Source organism: Podarcis cretensis (assembly GCF_951804945.1).
Source record: "Podarcis cretensis genome assembly, chromosome: 3".
Lineage (NCBI taxonomy): Eukaryota > Metazoa > Chordata > Lepidosauria > Squamata > Lacertidae > Podarcis > Podarcis cretensis.
The window spans coordinates 75225873-75245154 of NC_137172.1; the positions used below are offsets into that span (position 1 = coordinate 75225873).

A 19282-nucleotide genomic window follows, 5' to 3' on the forward strand; every position below is an offset into this window, starting at 1 on the left:
CTAAAACTTTACGTTCTTCCGCCCTCCCTTCCTCTCGTCGCAGAAAGACCAAGAGAGAAAGGCGGAGGGAGCGGAGGAGAGAAGACGGAGTGGGTGGAGCCGAGCCTGCGCAGTGTTGACTTGTGCGGGAGCGAGCTTCGCACTCAGGGGGTGGCCCGGCCAAGGAAAGAAACAAACTGCCAGGTAACGGCATCTTCCGTTGTCCCCTCCCCCATCATGGAGGAGGGAGGAGGGGGCGGAGGCGACGTAGAAAGGAGTTGGCTGTTGGGGAAGCTTGTTTGTTGGGTGATACGACGCGGGAGCGGAGACTGGACCGGGCAGGAGAGGCTGCCGCCCCGCCCTTGTAACCCCTTCTTCTGCCTGGGGGGGGGGACATCATCTGGAGTAGAGATTTATTCCTCCACATACCTCTTCACACGTACACACGTGAGCCTGGGTGTATGGAGAGTGTTCTCAAGGCACCCGATAGCGCTGAGGGTAGGCTTGGGAGGATTCAGTTCACCACCAGAAACCATATATATTCGTTACAGCGTGGAAAAGGGCTGTCTCCCCTCAGGTCCTACTTACGAGTTTCCGATAGGCATTTCCTTGGTCCCTCTGTGAGAAAGGGGTGGGCCGCTGGCCTGATCCAGTAGGGCAAGGGGCATAGTTCTTTGTTGCGCCACAAGGTTTGTATGGGGAAGGTTGCAGGTCGAGTCCCCAGGTAGGACTCCTCTTTCTGGAACCCTCAGAGAAGCATGTACAGTCAGCATGTACAGTACTGAACTAGGAGGACCAATGTTCAGACTCTGTCTCTTTGTTCTGTAAATACATCAGGAACATGTAATCAGCGAGGCAATAAGACCTTTAGGCATACCAAGGTGTACAGAAGAAGCACAAGCCACTATTTTATCTGTCCCCACTGCAGAGGATGTTGAATTGGCTGTATCTGAGGCATTGTTTTGGGGAAGGATATTAGTAAGAAGACGTCAGTTTTATTTATTAAAAAGTTTGTATTCTGCTCTTCTGTGTTTCCCATGCATAATACTAAAATATAAAATAATCAAATGGTGATAAAAGCAACTGTTAAAATACTTCAAATCTAAAAACATAGCGGGATTAAAAAAAAAGTTTCTGCCTGGTGCCAAAAGGACAGCAGTGTATTTGTCAGGTAAGCCTTGGAAAGTAATTATGTGAACCGGATGTCACCACTAAGAAGACACTCTCCCTGTTTGCTACTCACTGTCAGAGAGGTTTCTTCTCAGTAACTGGCCCTAGTTGATTCAAAATGCAGCTGCTAGGCTACTAACTGGTTTGTGAGTAGTTAAAAGACAGTCCCACATACAATACATTACAGCAATCAAACAGATGTCACAAAGGATAATGTTTTAGAGCAGCCTTCCTCAACCTTGGCCCTCCAGATGTTTTTGGCCTACAACTCCCATGATCCCTAGCTAGCAGGACCAGTGGTCTAGGATGCTGGGAATTGTAGTCTCAAAATATCTGGAGGGCCGAGGTTGAGGAAACCTGTTTTAGAGCTAAACTACAATTAAGTTAGCAAGTCACTGAGAGATGGCATTCACTTAAGATGTGAAATTGCAGTGAATATATGTTTCATTAAAATCCACCTGTTTGCCAGAGTTTTGGAGAATAGACATGTCTCACCAATTTCTAGGAATTGAATTATGGCATTAGAGATGTGTCTTAGGTAAATTGGTAGAGATATTAAAACTAATGTGCTTAAACACAGAGCAAGGTTGAAACATTATGGCTTCTTCAAAGGGGAGTTCTTTGCAAACTTTGATATCAAGAATATTAGTAACCATATAGATAAGGGTTATATAGTAAATTCCATATACCTGAACTTCCAAAAAGCTTTTGACAAAGTCTGTTACCAAAGGCTCATGAGTACGCTTCACTATCACTAAGTGAAAGTTTATTGATGTAACTTGCAAGCCACTCTCCATTGAAAACTGACTTGATTGTATTACACCTATAGGAATAACTTTCAAAACACCTCTCATTGTTAATACATATTCACTAGGGCCTGTGCCAGTGATTCAAGGGGGGGGGGGGAAACCTACCATGATTTTAAAAGCAAAACTAATAGTTCATAAGAATCATATTCAGAAAGAAGTCCCACAGAGTTCAGTGGAGCTTATTCCCAAGTAAGTGAGTATAGATTTGCAGCCTAAGGAGGATGTAATTTATCAAAATGGTCATAGATTTAAAGAAATACTACAAGTAGACAGTCCCTAAATAAAAAATATGTTTGCTGTGTGATTGTTTCTCCTACTCTTGTTATATTGGTTGTTGTTTAGAAATAGAATTTGTAGGGAGGCAAATTGTTTCTGTCCCTCAATTGGCTCTCCCACCTTAATTGCCTTTCTGAAACTGCTGTTTCTCCCCAAAGGTGCCATTTGCTATAGTACCTTTGAGGACAAATATCAGCATTGAAGGGCAGAATTTTCAGCAGCAAAGTGATGTGGAGGGTCAAAACCCATCCCTGCCTGTGCACTATGATCCTAATCTGAATCAAGTCCCTCACAGCTCCTACTTCTGAACAACAGCAAAAGAACCTAGGAGAAAAAAACCCCTCACATTTATTAAGCATTTTTGTATTTGGGGACGGGTGTTTAATGTACTGGGGTACAAAATTTTGTCTAGCTTTCTTCAGCCAGCCATTTCTCTGTAGATTAAAAGAAGAAATGCCTTTGTTATCATGTGTTGTGGAAGTACACTAAAGGGATAATATGATTCATGTGCATCTAAAAGCTGACTATTTTTATATTTTGTAGTGGTTTTTCTGGGGGAATAATTTAGCCTACATGTGCTTCTGTACTTCTTGGAAGAATGACAGATGACAAAGATGTACTTAGAGATGTTTGGTTTGGGCGAATACCAACTTGTTTTACCCTATATCAGGATGAGATTACCGAAAGGGAAGCTGAACCTTACTATGTAAGTATTATAAACACATGTAGAACCATCATATTTTGATGTTTAGTATTCGACTATACTTGAGGAACATACTGTGTTTCATCATCTCCTTGAATAAATGGTATACTAATACTTCCCCCATTATGTAGACCTTCTTGATGCTGGAAAAAATGATAGAAAGAAAGAGGAGATAATGCTTGTTAAACAAAGAACTGTTAAGGGAACTTCTTCCAGCTTTTCCATTACAGAAAATTCTTTGTGACTGGATGAATTTCCATGCTGTTACTAACTTTGTAAAATTATTTGAATGTTTTGGAAATCTTAACATTTGAAATTTACAGCCTTAACTGCCCATTAAAAAAATATTGCTTTTCCATGTGTTTGAGGAATTCTAGACTAGATGCTGCTATTCCATAATCTGCTGCTGCTACATTAGATTGATTCAACTTCTGTTCCCAAGAAATAGCAGCAGCCTGAAAAAACAAGGGTGAAATATTTCCCCTAAGACTTCCAAATACTCAGTAGGAAAACAAAGTCCTAAGCATCCTGTTTAGAAGAAACTTCACTCTTTAAGCACAGTGTGCTTTAATTTTCTTGAGGGTTGATTGTCACTGCAAGTAGTTTTCTCTTGTTTGGGCACAGTCCCATTTGTCCATATGAGGAATATGTTTATTATGCTAAAAGATCATTTCTCTATGATAACCAAGATTCTCTCTGAAGCCTTATTTAAATGAAACTTGTGAAGAAGCTGTGTTTTGCGGAATATACCTTGACCACTTTTCAAACTGCAGTTCTTAGCACACTTACTTGAATAAAAGTCCCTTTGAACTTGGTAGAACATAACTTGCATATCAACAGCCCAATACTATTTATGTTATAAGTACTACTCATGTGACTGAAAAGCAAGTAATATTTTTAATGTAACTTTTACATGTGATTCTTTTCATAAAGATGTGCTGTGTACCTTTCCTTTCAGCTGCTTTTACCCAGAATAAGTTACCTGACACTGGTAACGGACAAAGTGAAAAAACATTTTCAGAAGGTTATGAGACAAGAAGATATTGTAGAAATATGGTTCGAATATGAAGGCACACCACTAAAATGGTGAGTTATTTAACTTTTTGAGTATTTTAGAGTGTTAGCATCTATATTTCCTGACTGCATATTGTTCTTGGGAAGCCTAAGCAAATTGGAGTTGCCCTATCAAAATCTAAGATTGTGGGCAACCTTTTTAAAAAAGATATTAATTCCTCAGTGACGTCAATATACCAAATAACATTCTGTTTTGCACAATTAGGATTAAAGTGCTTTCCCCCTTGCTTTCTCAGTGCATGCACAGAGTTCCAACTGTGAGCCATTCTGTCTCTGCAAGTACAAAAATGATGGTGATCTCTTAGTTTCAGATGTGTCCAACATGAAACATGGTCTCGGAGAGTTGCATAAGCTTGAGAACTAGGGTTCTCCTTTCCATTAAATCAACTTGCAGTTTACAGGTGTAGAGCTGCTATGGCCTTGTGCAGACATAATTTGCTCACTGCTGAACTCAGGAGTGAACTATGAGGATTAAAAGCTCCATGCCACCTTTGGAGCTCACATTTCATAGACCTGCCTTAATTGGGCTTAATTGTTGGTATTAACAGTTGAATTGCATGCTGTGTTCCATCCTCACCCCAATTTTATTTTATATAATTTTAAAAAATAGCTTTATTGGTTTTTCTAATGGCACCCCACTTTACAGAAATCCCAGGGTATACAGTGAACATACAGCATAAGAATACACAGCAGTCTACAATACTAAAGAGGCAACAGATTCTGTCCGCTATATGTCTGCACAGCCTGGAAAGGACTGATAATGTATTTACAGTGGTGCCTCGCAAGACGAAATTAATCCGTTCCGTGAGGCTCTTCGTATAGCGGTTTTTTCGTCTTGTGAAGCAAGCCCATTGACAGCTTAGCGGATTAGCGCTATTAGCGGTTTAGCGGCTTTTAGCGATCAGCTGTTAAGCGGCTTATCAGCGGATCAGCTGATAAGCGGCTTAGCGGCTTAGGAAAAGGGGGGGAAAAGGGGGGAAAACCCGCAGGAACTCGCAAGACATTTTCGTCTTGCAAAGCAAGCCCATAGGGAAATTCGTTTTGCGAAGCGCCTCCAAAACGGAAAACCCTTTCGTCTAGCGGGTTTTCTGTCTTGCGAGGCGTTCGTCTTGCGGGGCACCACTGTAAGTCTGTTTGTTAGAACTGTTGCAAACAACATATAGTTGCAAGCAATGTTCAGTGGTACCTCAGAAGTCAAATAGAATCTGTTCCGGATGTTCGTTCAACTTCCAAAATGTTCGGAAACCAAGGCACGGCTTCTGATTGACTGCAAGAAGCTCCTGCAGTCAATCGGAAGTTGTGTAAGCTGTGTTGGACATTCGGGTTCCAAAGAACATTTGGAAACTGGAACACTCACTTCCAGGTTTGTGGCATTCGGGAGCCAAAACGTTAGACTCACAAGGCGTTCGGGATCCAAGGTACGACTGTATAGTCACTATTAACAGAAAGTTAGTTCTAGACAAGTCCATCTTCAACAGGCCCTTATTAGGTTTCAATAATACAATACAATAATTAGGGTTAAGTTAAGTGTTGCTGGAGATGTTAATTGCAAAGTCAAGGGTTCCTGCATACCTAAGATTTGAAACTGTCCTAGTTACACAAATGCTTGCATAGTCATAAGCAGCTTGTTGCATCCCATCCCAATTTACATTCTTCTCAAGTAGAGATCTGATACCCACCTTAAATACATTTGAGGCCTTCATACAGTGACATCAGTTATAAATAAGCAATACAATTTGTTGGCCCTAATTAGGATTTTTAAACTAGAAGATACTGATAATAGTTGGTGCACATAATGGGTTCCAATGTGCCCAGGCTTTTGAGTGAGGTTTGTTGTGTTACTTTCATGAATATATGATTGTTTGTTAGTGATGTCTTCTAAAATCATGACCATAAGTTTAAACATCAGAATTCTGCTAACTAAAATACAGTACTTGAAAATAATCATTGATTGGTTTCTCTTTAAAATGGACATAGCCTTAACCTACAAGCTTGATAATTAGAATTCAAAACTTCCCACAATAGTTCTGTGATATTTGAATTCTTTTAAGTTTGATCATACATGGTATTTACAAAGCAATGACATAGCATTCAAGCTGATGTTCTTAAATTAATATTTGTACTTAAATTTGTTTTTGTATAAAAAAAGTTGGAAAATTTTAAAATTAATTATGATAGTGTTTTTAGTTGTGTCATTTTCGAGTTTTTGAATCCTCGAGCAGATGTTCTGCAACTGCACACCACATGCATATTAGAGATGCCTATTTTTATTTTTGCATTAGGAACTTCCGTGGTTGAGGAAATCAAGATTAAACATCTTCCATAACAAACTGTTATTCTCAGCAACTCATGAAGGGTTTGTGGTTGCTTGACACCCTCTTTTGCTTGCCTCAGAGAGAAAGTTTATTACATTTTTCTCCCTCTTGGCTCAAATTCTAGTTTAGCATATCTGGCTCATAAAGCACATTCTTTAAAAGCTAAAAGACACTCTTCAGTGTTCCATTTTACATTTAATATCACGAAGTGCCTGCAAACTTACAACAATGATATGGCTTATTTATCTTTATCCTTCCTTCCCCATGTCTCAGCCACCTACATATGGCTTGACGGCTAAAATTAAAAACCGATGGCTCAATGATCCTGTAATAGTTTTTTTATATGTCTTGTACAAAATAAAAACCATTTAACCATTTTCTCCAAAGCCCAGTTTTCAAAATAAAACACATGGTCAGTGAGGGCCATTTAGTATCTGAGAGGGTGCGGAAAGGAGGAGCAGGTTTGGCTTTGTTTGCAACAGTGTTCCTAGGCTGTGCCATTTATTCCTATGGGTAATGAATCACCCACATCAAAGAAGTGTTTCAGTTTAAAGCATTGTAGAAAAACAGGTAGAGAAAAATGGGACTCCATGTCGCCATCTGGTGGCACAATGTTATATCACACAGACAACGCATGTTGTTTAGTCGTTTAGTTGTGTCCGACTCTTCGTGACCCCATGGACCAGCGCACGCCAGGCACTCCTGTCTTCCACTGCCTCCCACAGTTTGGTCAGACTCATGTTCGTAGCTTCGAGAACACTGTCCAACCACCTCGCCCTCTGTCGTCCCCTTCTCCTTGTGCCCTCCATCTTTCCCAACATAGGGTCTTTTCCAGGGAGTCTGCTCTTCTCAGGAGGTGGCCAAAGTATTGGAGCCTCAACTTCATGATCTGTCCTTCCAGTGAGCACTCAGGGCTGATTTCCTTAAGAATGGATACGTTTGATCTTCTTGCAGTCCATGGGACTCTCAAGAGTCTCCTCCAGCACCATAATTCAAAAGCATCAATTCTTCGGCGATCAGCCTTCTTGATGGTCCAGCTCTGACTTCCATACATCACTACTGGGAAAACCATGGCTTTAACTATATGGACCTTTGTTGGCAAGGTGATGTCTCTGCTTTTTAAGATGCTGTCTAGGTTTGCCATCGCCTTTCTCCCAAGGAGCAGGCGTCTTTTAATCTCGTGACTGCTGTCACCATCTGCAGTGATCATGGAGCCCAAAAAAGTAAAATCTCTCACTGCCTCCATTTCTTCCCATATAAATCACTTTTTCTTTACCAGTCTAGCTGAGTCCCTAGATAAAACATATGAAATGGAGAGTGATATCCTTTCTCATTAGCTCTAAAATTAATGGTGTCTTAGGGGCTTATCTGCAATATTTAAAGCCAGGAATGTTGTTAATTGTGTTAATTTCAGTATCCCGAAGACATGGGAATTAAAATCCCAGTGTTTAAAAAAACACAAAGGTCTTGTAACATGTTTTGAAAGACTAACATATATTGTGGCATTTTTACTTTAAGCTGTACAAAATCAGTTATTCTTTGAGAAGCTGAAAGATGGTTTGCTTGGAGGTTGTTTTGCTAACTTCGATTAATGCTGCTACTTTTCTGGAATTTGAAAATATGTACAGTGAGATCCTCTAATGTATGCATGCCCACTCAAGGTAATTCCTATTGAATTCAGTGTGGCTTATAGATAATTAGATATAGGATTTCAGCCAAAGTGACAAGCTACTTCCCAGGCTCTGAAAAGAGGGCTCTAACAGATTTTTTTTTTAACACTGTGATGAAAGAGCAACTAGTAGTAATCATGGGTTTTACAAATTTTTGTAGTGGCCTCAGCAGTTTACTTAAAAGTTACTGCATAATGCTTACCTAACCAGCAGATGGTGCTAAGTAACTACATATTGCAGCTTCACACATATCTTGACTTGTCCTGTCCTTCCATTCATAGATAATAAAACAAGTAAAAACTATGAACTGTTTTGCTAGCCTGCAGTCATTAAAGGGAACTTATGCAGTAAAATTAATATTTACACCCAGCTTTGGAATCAAATTCTAACCTGCATTTTGTTGCAGTTAACTGTCAGCCACCACTTTAGACATTTACTTTAACCCCTTGTAACTGGCTTGTGTGGGAGAATCATGGTTCTATTTATGGCCTATGTGTGGAGTCTGACAGTGTTTGGAAAGATTATATGAAGTTCGTACTCTTGTAATAGTCTCAAAAATCCTCTACAATCTCTATGAAACATCTGACAAAATACATGCTTACTGACAGAGTTATATTATTGCAAAGTTGCAAGTGAGTGTGAAATTTTCTCACCACTATCATATAAATATTATATTGTCTTATAATTTTGTACAACTATTTACCCTTTCTTTGCAGGGGGCATTTACTCATCATGGGCTGCTCAGACTTATGTTGTAACATTTGCTGAGATACTTGTAAGCAGAATAAAAGTTAGATGATTGAAGAGGTGAAAAAAGACTGTTACTATAGAAAGCATTTCAAATAGTATGTGGTTCATACTTTCAGAGAGCCCCTGTCCCCACTTTGAAACTACTTACTACTTTCAGTTTCTGTCAGCAACAGCCTTGAAATTTGACAAGAGCTACCAAACTGTCAGAACATGAGTTTAGACATGTGTTGGGATTTTTATCTGACCAGTTTCTGAATATATTAAGGAAAAATAAATCATCTGCAAGGGGGCCTTTTCAGAAGAATGGCCATGTTAATGTGATGCAGCAGAAGTAACCTGAGAAATAGGTCAGGTTCAGACAGTACAGTCTTACTGCATAAATGTATGCAGAATGAGAATGGTAAAACTTTCACAACAATAATCAGTGATAGCACATCACCTTGCTATTAACTTGGATTAAGAACGCTGCAAACCTGGAAGTAGGTGTTTTGGTTTGTGAACTTTGTCTTGGAAAACATAATAAAAAAAATTCCTTCCAGTAGCACCTTAAAGACCAACTAAGTTAGTTCTTGGTATGAGCTTTCGTGTGCATGCACACTTCTTCAGATACATGTTCTGTCTTGGAAGCAGAACATGTTTCGTTTCCTGTTGAGTGTGTTCCATTTGTAAATTGAGTCCCCCGCTGCTATGGGAAAGCATGCCTTGGTTTAAGAATGCTTTGGTTTAAGAATGGACTTCCGGAACGTATTAAGTTCGTAAACCAAGGTATCACTGTCGTTGGAGAAAGCCATTGTCTCTGTTAAGAATTGAATTTCTTGATAAGTTGTAATTCAGCAGTTTCACACTTGAGTTTTCTTTAAAGTTCCTTTGTTAAAGGTTGGCACCTTAAGGTCAATAACGGCATTCTGCTAAACTGAAATGTTCTACTAGTTTCCGGTTAATCCCTTTGCTGATGTCAGGATGCTGGAAGATAGCACATATATTGGAAGATGAATGGGTGAATGACACCTTGGTGTTGTGGCTGATATTATTAGGTCCTGAAATACTGTTGTTTGAGTGGATATGAGAAGAGATTCAGTATCTGGGTTTGTTACAGAGTATGGTCTGTTAGGGTTTCCTGGAGTTCCTTATGAAGAGCTGTTTAGGGTAGGGGCTGCCTGTAAGAAAGTACCGGCCTACCATTCAAGGCTTTGAGAAGAAAGCATTATTGCCCAGCATGAGCTATAGTTCTTTGATACATTGGAGTGATTTCAACTAGGAGCTGGAAGTGGTGACAAGTGGTTTGTCAGTTTCTCTTCTACATCTGCCCTATAGTAGAAGATTCCTGGATGCTGGTCTAGACCTGATCTGTGTATTCATTTCTTTGGGTGTTCAGTTCTTTGAGTGTCGATACTGTAGCCTAAAAATCCTTAAGCAGGTCAGTATAGAAACAGCTGAATCACAGGAACCTAGCTATAAATAGTGGATTTTGTAATGTGTTCTATCTGAAAGCAAAATGCATGTAGATATGTGTTGATACAGTGGTGCTTACATTTCACCATGTAGTGCACAGTAGTGTCCAGAAAGTGAATGTACTGTATGGACTGTTCTAGGCTCGGGTGAAGGTGTGGTGAAAGTTGTTGATCCGAAGACTGACTAATTTAGAAAGAGAACCTGTTTCAACAAGGCCTTAAAATTAGAGGGATTATTAATTTGTGTATGTAGAGGATTCTAGCTTTTGCTAAAAATGTATGTGTATTTGTCTTCTATAAATCTGTATTTATAAATCCAGCATTAGTAAAGGTAAAGGTACCCCTGCCCGTACGGGCCAGTCTTGACAGACTCTGGGGTTGTGCGCCCATCTCACTTAAGAGGCCAGGGGCCAGCGCTGTCCGGAGACACTTCCGGGTCACGTGGCCAGCGTGACATCGCTGCTCTGGCGAGCCAGAGCCGCACACGGAAACGCCGTTTACCTTCCCGCTGGTAAGCGGTCCCTATTTATCTACTTGCACCCGGAGGTGCTTTCGAACTGCTAGGTTGGCAGGCGCTGGGACCGAGCAGCGGGAGCGCACCCCGCCGCAGGGATTCGAACCGCCGACCTTTCGATCGGCAAGCCCTAGGCGCTGAGGCTTTAACCCACAGCGCCACCTGCGTCCCTATAAATCCAGCATTACCACCTGCATAATTGAAAACTTGTAAGGGGACTTGCTGGGATTTGAGTGGTAGCAATATTTTCAGAAGATTAGGAGTAAGGAAATGAAGAGCACAAATGAGAAGAACTCTAGGTAGTGGCTTTGATCAGCCTACTGCTGATCTATTTTTCTCTTACATTGGCTCATGGAAGACTGAGTCTAATAAGACAGAAACAACCAAATCAGTACTGCTTGTGTTTTACCAAAAATCAGCAGAGCAGATTTTGTGGAGTGATTTCTGACTAAATGATGCTGAAAAGCTAATGGTGTGTTTGTTTCCACCATGGCTGGAGTAGTATTACTCTGTTTTCCTATCTATTCATAGCTGATTCAGCATTACAGCACTCATCTGTATCTGGTGGCAATTTAATAGTGAAATATAAATATATTCCATTTACCTGATTATAATAGCTGAGAGAGCTTGATGCTCCTGCTTCGAAAGTCCTGAAGTTTTATTGAGTAGTAAAATATGTTAATCTAGCTGCTCACTACAGTGGAAACCATTTCTATAAAATATATACATTGGCATTGCTACAGAAATGGAAGAAATGCTCACACAAGCCAAGTAGCATAAGGGGACTTGCAAGATGGCTCAGCCAGTGCTAACTGCTACTTAGACACAGGCCCCACTGTGGTATATAGACAGTTCTCTGCTACGGGGGAGTTGTTATGACATAGGCTAGATGGAACTACATTAGAGGCTGCCATGGCTGTTGCTTCCACTGATTTTGCTCTACCTCTCTTTTAAATCAGAACCAGTGAAGGCGGTGAAGGTCCTGTGTGAGTGTCTGGAGGCGGTTGGAGGATGGATGGCGGCTAACAGATTGAGGTTGAATCCTGACAAGACAGAAGTACTGTTCTTGGGAGACAGGAGGCGGGCAGGTGTGGAGGATTCCCTGGTCCTGAATGGGGTAACTGTGCCCCTGAAGGACCAGGTGCGCAGCCTGGGAGTCATTTTGGACTCACAGCTGTCCATGGAGGCACAGGTCAAATCTGTGTCCAGGGCAGCTGTTTACCAGCTCCATCTGGTACGTAGGCTGAGACCCTATCTGCCTGCAGACTGTCTCGCCAGAGTGGTGCATGCTCTGGTTATCTCCCGCTTGGACTACTGCAATGCGCTCTACGTGGGGCTACCTTTGAAGGTGACTCGGAAACTACAACTAATCCAGAATGTGGCAGCTAGACTGGTGACTGGGGGCGGCCGCCGAGACCATATAACACCGGTCTTGAAAGACCTACACTGGCTCCCAGTACGTTTCCGAGCACAATTCAAAGTGTTGGTGCTGACCTTTAAAGCCCTAAACGGCCTCGGTCCAGTATACCTGAAGGAGCGTCTCCACCCCCATCATTCTGCCCGGACGCTGAGGTCCAGCGCCGAGGGCCTTCTGGCGGTTCCCTCATTGCGAGAAGCAAAGCTACAGGGAACCAGGCAGAGGGCCTTCTCGGTAGTGGCGCCCGCCCTGTGGAACGCCCTTCCAGCAGATGTCAAAGCGATAAACAACTACCTGACATTCAGAAGACATCTTAAGGCAGCCCTGTTCAGGGAAGTTTTTAACGTGTGATTTTACTGTATTTTTGGTTTCTATGGAAGCCGCCCAGAGTGGCTGGGGAGGCCCAGCCAGATGGGCGGGGTATAAATAAATTATTATTATTATTATTATTATTATTATTATTATTATTATTATTCTCGCACCCCTGTCCAGCGAGATTTCTTTTCACTGGCAAAGGGTGTGATCCTTATTGTGATGGAAACTAGCTGCATTTGTCTAAAACCTCAACGGAGAACTGGTTATTTCTGAGGTGGAGGAGCACCCATGTGCACACACTTGCATATATAATTACCTTTGTGAAATGGAGTCATGTGGACACCTTCAAATCCTCTCTTATCTCACACATCCCCCTTTTATCTTGCTGAATAGATGCTGTTAGTAAATTTAAATGTCTGTTATTCTAACAGATTGTATTAGGAAAGCAGGGGTGATCATTCAGTGATTCCAAAGTATTTAATTTGTGTTTCCTGTAAGCATGATGTCATAATTAACTCTGATTGCTTTGTTCCTGTGTCATTCCCACGTCAGCTAGCCAATAGGGAGTGGTTCATGCTCAAGGCTGGTTGGTCTTTCATTCCAGTTAAAACAGGTATTTGTCTATTAAGAGGATCTGAAATGGTATTTAGATGATGTAGAGTTCTTTGCATGCCAGAGATACAAGCACAACTTCTTTTGCAGTGCTAGAATACTTAAGAAGTTATAGGCTGATGTTTCCCTTCTTTGTTCTTGGTGAGGCAAGATATGCCTGATGACTTTTTTATTATTATGAAAGATGGAATGAATTTAGGACAAGGATCTTAGTGCTCACCTGGCTAGAACCAGATGTGTAAGAAGTTTCATGTTTATTGTCTTATTTATGAACATTTTTCCTTCCTGGTTTCTGAGTTTTGTACCAGGTAAACTTCTTATAAGTTTGTGCCTGGGGATTAATTTCCACTCACCCTACATATGCCACTGCTTGGACCATACAGGTTAGAATCATTCCTAAAGATGAAGGTTCATTAACTAAGAGTTTTTGACATAGTATAAGAAGGAGTTATTGACTCCTTAAGAAAAAATTCTTTAAAGTTTTTCTGTGACCTATTTAATGATGGTGTATGGTGGGGGTAGCCTCCAAGTGTTGTTTTTCTAAAGGTCTGAACAGTTGCTAGATGCTACACCTCTACCTATATTCAGCTGAAGCCTCTTTTAAGCAGCTGCGTGCTCCACATGCCTGCAGGAAGCATAGCAGCAACAGGAGGATTACCATGTTTCTTCTCCCTTTGTCCCATTTTCAAAAAGTTCTTCCAGCAGCTGCCTATTCCACAATGACTGGTAGGCAGCAAAACAAGTAACAGGCAATTCTTGCTATTATTCCCCAGCCAACATTTTTTTTAAAAAGTCACTCAAGTATTTGCCTGTTCCAAATTGCTCAGTCAGCAAAAGAAACAAGCAGAGCAGGAAACGGGTGGATCCTTCACATCTTCCCCTAATTGCATTTCCATACTAGAAAAGACTGGACCTGTTGAATTTTTGCCTGTCATACAGCTGTTAAAGGCGCAAGAACCTTCAATGCTACTCCTAACCTAGGTTGCCATCCTGTACCCAGCTGTAGGAGTAACCCTGTTAAATTCATACAGTCTTCTAAGTAGACTTGTATGAGTGTTTGGTCTTTAGCACCTGTTCAGCAGGAGATACGGCTAAGCCTCTTTGCAAAGCCTTCACGTTTGCTTTTTTTGGGGGGGGGAGGGGGGAGGGGAATCTTTAACACACACACACATTTATTGTGTCATAGTATTTGCAGAAAATAGCTACCTGATTTCAGAAGACCCCACCATAGGAAAAAATGCATCCTGGTTGTTAGAGGGATAGGAAGGGCAAGCTACAGAGACTGAGACAGAAGCAGGTAAACTGCACTAAAAGGATAGGGAAAACAGCAGCTCTTTAGGACTGCAGGGATTCCTACTACCTAGTGACCAAAAAAACTCACTTTTCAGTCACAGCTCTTGACTTCACTAGTTTGCTGAAAACACTTTACAGGTGGGAGCAGCCAGGCTGGCTCATTTTATGGAAATTGTTTAGAAGGGTGCATGTACATTTTGCCAAGGTGTTATTCCTAGAAGGGCTTAAAGACTTACCTTAAAAAAAATAAAATGCCGTCTCAGAGTCTTGAACTGCTGAGCTATCCAGTGAAGGCCTTCATATGTGTTGGGTTGGCAAACACCCGCTCCAAAGAAAGTTATGCCACTCTATCTTTTGCAGCACGATTGTATGTAGGACTGATTCACAGCATATTTTTTATTCTGCATCAAATTTTCAGGTAATGCTCTATTCACTTAAGAGTGCTTTTTGTCAGATAGACAGACTATAAAATTATATAACACGTAACCAGCATGTATTTTTCTTAAACTTTGTCATGCACAATGGCTTCAACAAAGTTCTGTGATGAATGTAAAGAGCTTTGCTGAGAAATGGCTTTTGTATTTAACAGGCTTCTTTTGAAGGTTTGGGGAAAATGCTTGCTTTTTAATTTTTTATAGAAACAATCTTTTTTAATGCAAATTTTCAAGTATGAAATGGTCATTTATTTGGTTTTAATGTTTTCTTTTGTTACTAGGCATTATCCTATTGGTTTGCTTTTTGACCTTCATGCTTCAAATACAGCCCTTCCATGGAACATAACAGTACATTTTAAGGTATGTTTATGGTGCATCTTCTGAATTGTTCAACATTTCAAAAGCAGAGGCAGCTTATGTAATCATAATTTCTTATATGCTTGAGTGAAGGGGAAAGGGAAAGCACTAGCAGACAGCAAGTGAGGATTGCTGGTTTTGCACCTGCTTTCTGTCACTGACATTTGTCTTTTAGGTGATTGCATTCTTTTTTTTAAAAAAAAATTCTTTTTATTAATTTTCACATTAGATCACCAAAAAGAAAAACAAATCAACGGTTACAACAGTTATAAAAACCCCCAACACACACAAAAAAGAAAACTAAATAAATATCAATACATAACGTATAAACAATGTCGATTTCCATTACGCTTCTTTGTCTTCTCATTTATATCTTTATATCTTTAAGTATTTTAATCATTCTTCTACACATCTATTGACTTCCATCCCTCCCGGTTTCAGGCTTCTTAGTATGAATAGTTTGTTTCTCCTGCAGTTGATAGTTATAATGATTTGCACATCGTAAGATCTATATCAGTCCTGCTATAGTTTTTAGGTTTTGTAATTCCCTTCAATATAAATCATAAATTTATTCCAGTCATTAATAAACTTTGTATTCTTTTGGTTTCTAATTTTTTGTGTCATTTTTGCAAGTTCTACAAATTCGAATAACTTTGTTTGCCAATCACTAATTGGTGGGATACTTTGGTGATTGCATTCTTACTCTGCCAATTTTTACTGTATTTTAATCCTGCCCGTTTGAGGGTTTGTTTTATGTTGACTTGGTTTAATGCTCTACAGCAGTGGTTCCCCATTAGCTAAGTACTGTGGGGGCCCTGTTTTTCAAAAGCCAAGCCATGGACCCCCTACTATTCAAAATTTTGATATCTCTGTGGTCATTTTTGTTATGTGAATGGTGCCACAGACTCCCTAGGTGGGTTATCTGGTCCCCCTGGCGTCCATGGACCACCTGTTGGGAGCCACAGCTATACAGTACTAAATGTAAAGATCAAATTGTTGTAAACCACCTTGAGGACCGTTTTTATGGCAAAAAGGTGGTATATAAATGTATACAAGTTTGCCTGTCAAGAATTGCCTACCACTTTGTCCCTATTTTCTTTCACATTTTGGCTTGTATCCATACCTGCTCTTCCGTATACAAAAGGCCTCTTTCCATTTGTGGTTAGGGACTGCAATCCGGTAGAGGCCCCCTCTACAGGAAGGCTTTTGCCACTTCCCCCTACATCTCACCCCACACCCAGCATTACCTCCAACAGCATTCTGGAATGGCACAGCTGCTGCTTACAGGAACTCTGGATCCAACCCCATGAATTTAGTTTAGCTTCACTGAAATGCAGAATGGGTTCTAATCTGGAAGCCTTTCAAGCAGCCTGTCACATGCTGACCATTGTGTCTGCATAGAACAAGCAAGCCAGAGCCATGATCCACAGTAGCTCAGTTTGGCTTTCTGGCCGGGGGGACGGGACCTATATGTATCAGAACACTTGACTTATTTCTTTATAAATGCCTTCTGTATAAGATACCAGATAGGTCTCGGAGTACAGTTTCTGAGCTATGTGGAGAATTTCTATTAAAGGCTAAAACCAAAATAATTCTATTCTACTGATTCAAAAGCTAGTCTATGTCTGCCTGCCTTGTCTGAGGAAGGTGAAAGGAGAACTATATTGACATCTGCTTGATGTTATTACACAGGGTGCAGAATGGAGAAGAGAAATCTAGTAAAGCTATTGCTTTCCTTTAACTATACAGTGGTACCTCGGGTTACATATGCTTCAGGTTACAGACTCCGCTAACCCAGAAATAGAGCTTCAGGTTAAGAACTTTGCTTCAGGATGAGAACAGAAATCGCGCTCTGGCGGCGCGGCGGCAGCGGGAGGCCCCATTAGCTAAAGTGGTGCTTCAGGTTAAGAACAGTTTCAGGTTAAGAACAGACCTCCGGAACGAATTAAGTACTTAACCCGAGGTACCACTGTATTAGGAGTTGGAGCATCATACATTTCCTAGTTTAAAGCAGCTTAGTTGCACAGTTAAAGTTCTCTTGGGAACCCTTGGGAATTATTCACCATGGTTCGTCTTGGTTGTTGCTCTAAAATAAAAGTTGAGTTGATAAACTGCTCGCCTTTGGATGATCATAATTTTGTACTTCTTTTAGAACTTTCCAGAAAAAGATCTTTTACACTGTCCCTCAAAGGATGCAATTGAAGCCCACTTCATGGCTTGTATAAAAGAAGCAGATGCCCTGAAACATAAGAGTCAAGTTATCAATGAGATGCAAAAAAAGGATCATAAACAACTTTGGATGGGATTACAGAATGGTAAGAAACAATTTTGAAGTGAAGCAATTAAGTCTTTGGATCAGCTTGCATACAACTCACTATGATTTGTTGTTGTATGCTTGAGCTGAAATAATGTGGCATGGAGAAATATTTCTCTTAACATTTAGTTTCATTTTCACATAATCTTGATTTGTTAGAAACCAGGGATCATTGTTTTATCACAAACTGATTAGTTAAAACAGGCCACTTGAATAAATCATGGTTTGAATTTGGCTTGTTCTAAAGCAGACGGAGTTGTATGCCAAGCCTGAGTCTGTAAAAGTGCAACTAAAGAGGAAAGGTCCTTTTCCCAACTGCATGGGAAAAGAGGAGAGGAGGATGTAGCATGAGAGCCCAAAGGTTTTCTGAAACTCATTCCAGCTCATGCATGTAGTAGTAAACCATGCTTTGTCACTGTGTGCAAGTGCAGTATTTATTTTAGCACACTGAGTTCAATGATTTTTTAAATGATAGCTTGTCATTTTTCTTTTTTGAGTGGCTAATGATAAATGCTTATCTTAAGATAATTTTAGCTGAATGTGAATCATAACTGATACTTAAAATGTCAAGTGTTTAAAAAATGAGGTGTGGATATAGCTAGTGTTATACAACTAAGAAGCTTTACCTTTTGGATCTGCTTAGAGTTTAGTTGATGGTTGTATGACTAAATGATATTTTCTAGCCCTTTTGTTTTAAGTACAGTGGTACCTCGGGTTAAGTACAGTGGTACCTCGGGTTACAGATGCTTCAGGTTACAGACTCCTCTAACCCAGAAATAGTACCTCGGGTTAAGAACTTTGCTTAAGGATGAGAACAGAAATCACACAGTGGTGGCATGGCAGCAGCGGGAGGCCCCATTATCTAAAGTGGTGCTTCAGGTTAAGAACAGTTTCAGGTTAAGAACAGACTTCCAGAACGAATTAAGTTCTTAACCCGAGGTACCACTGTATTAGTGCTGTATGTTATTTAAATACTATCTAACCTTCTTCATGTTATTGGATGTTGACACAGTTTCTTTTTGTTCAAGTGTTCAGATGTGTGATCTGTTTCATAGAGGGTGGTAAAAGAAAATCGTAAACTTTCCATCACAGCAGTAGCCACATATGGCAATCTAGATGTGAGAAGTTAATGTCCCTCATTTGATCCTGTTGATTAGGAACCCATGCAGGCAGTCTTGAAGAAGGGTTTTTGGAGTACATAATAATAGCTTTGCAGAAGACTAAAAAAATCACATAGGATTGGGCTTTATCATGGAAAGTATTCAAAGCATTTAAAGGCAGAAAAATAGAAATCGGAACTTTTAAGTTTTGTTTGTGTTCTTTAATCAGTTTACCAAAGATTCTCTTCACTTACACTTCTACTTCAAATCTTAAGATTATTTTGGCTTGTTTGGGACAACACTGTGGTTATTCCAATATAAGAGGTTGCTTAGAAATGTTGGTTGTACAGGTTTCACTGTGTGTCATTGGAAACTGCACCTGTGGAACCCAACAGATAATGTTTTGAAAGCTTTCAAATACTAATTTTATATTTCAGGCCTTAGTAAAAGAGAAATAAGAAAAACTTATGAAACCAAGAGAACTTTTTAAAATACATGCTGTATCTTTCAGTATTGCTTTCATTATGGCTTTCATTATTGATGGGATGATTTTAAACCTCTTTCTGAAACAAAATTCATGACCACAAAAAGAAAAGAGAGTAGCAGTTGTGATAACTGCCTCATACTTAATGATACATCTGCAAGTTGCTTTTTCTATGAAACAAACATGCATTTGTCGTCCTGCCCGTAACAACTTTGGGTTTAACTTATAGTTGATTTAATAGTTTG

The 19282-nt window shown here is 40.2% G+C and overlaps 1 protein-coding gene across 4 annotated transcripts in view; it reads left to right on the forward strand.

Moving 5' to 3' along the window:
- The first annotated feature begins 56 nt into the window (after window positions 1-56).
- ATG5 (autophagy related 5) overlaps window positions 57-19282 on the forward strand; it is a 28355-nt gene continuing 9129 nt past the window's right edge. Inside the window, exons 1-5 of one of the 4 annotated variants that reach the window (XM_079971759.1) lie at window positions 57-183; window positions 2778-2940; window positions 3896-4023; window positions 15064-15142; window positions 17292-17454. In XM_079971759.1, the coding sequence (XP_079827885.1) occupies window positions 2833-2940; window positions 3896-4023; window positions 15064-15142; window positions 17292-17454 (478 nt within the window). In that variant the 5' untranslated portion in view covers window positions 57-183; window positions 2778-2832. Of the gene's footprint in view, window positions 184-368; window positions 427-456; window positions 478-645; window positions 958-2777; window positions 2941-3895; window positions 4024-15063; window positions 15143-17291; window positions 17455-19282 lie in introns of those variants that run through there. The other 3 variants (XM_079971762.1, XM_079971761.1, XM_079971760.1) reach the window with 3 other exon arrangements.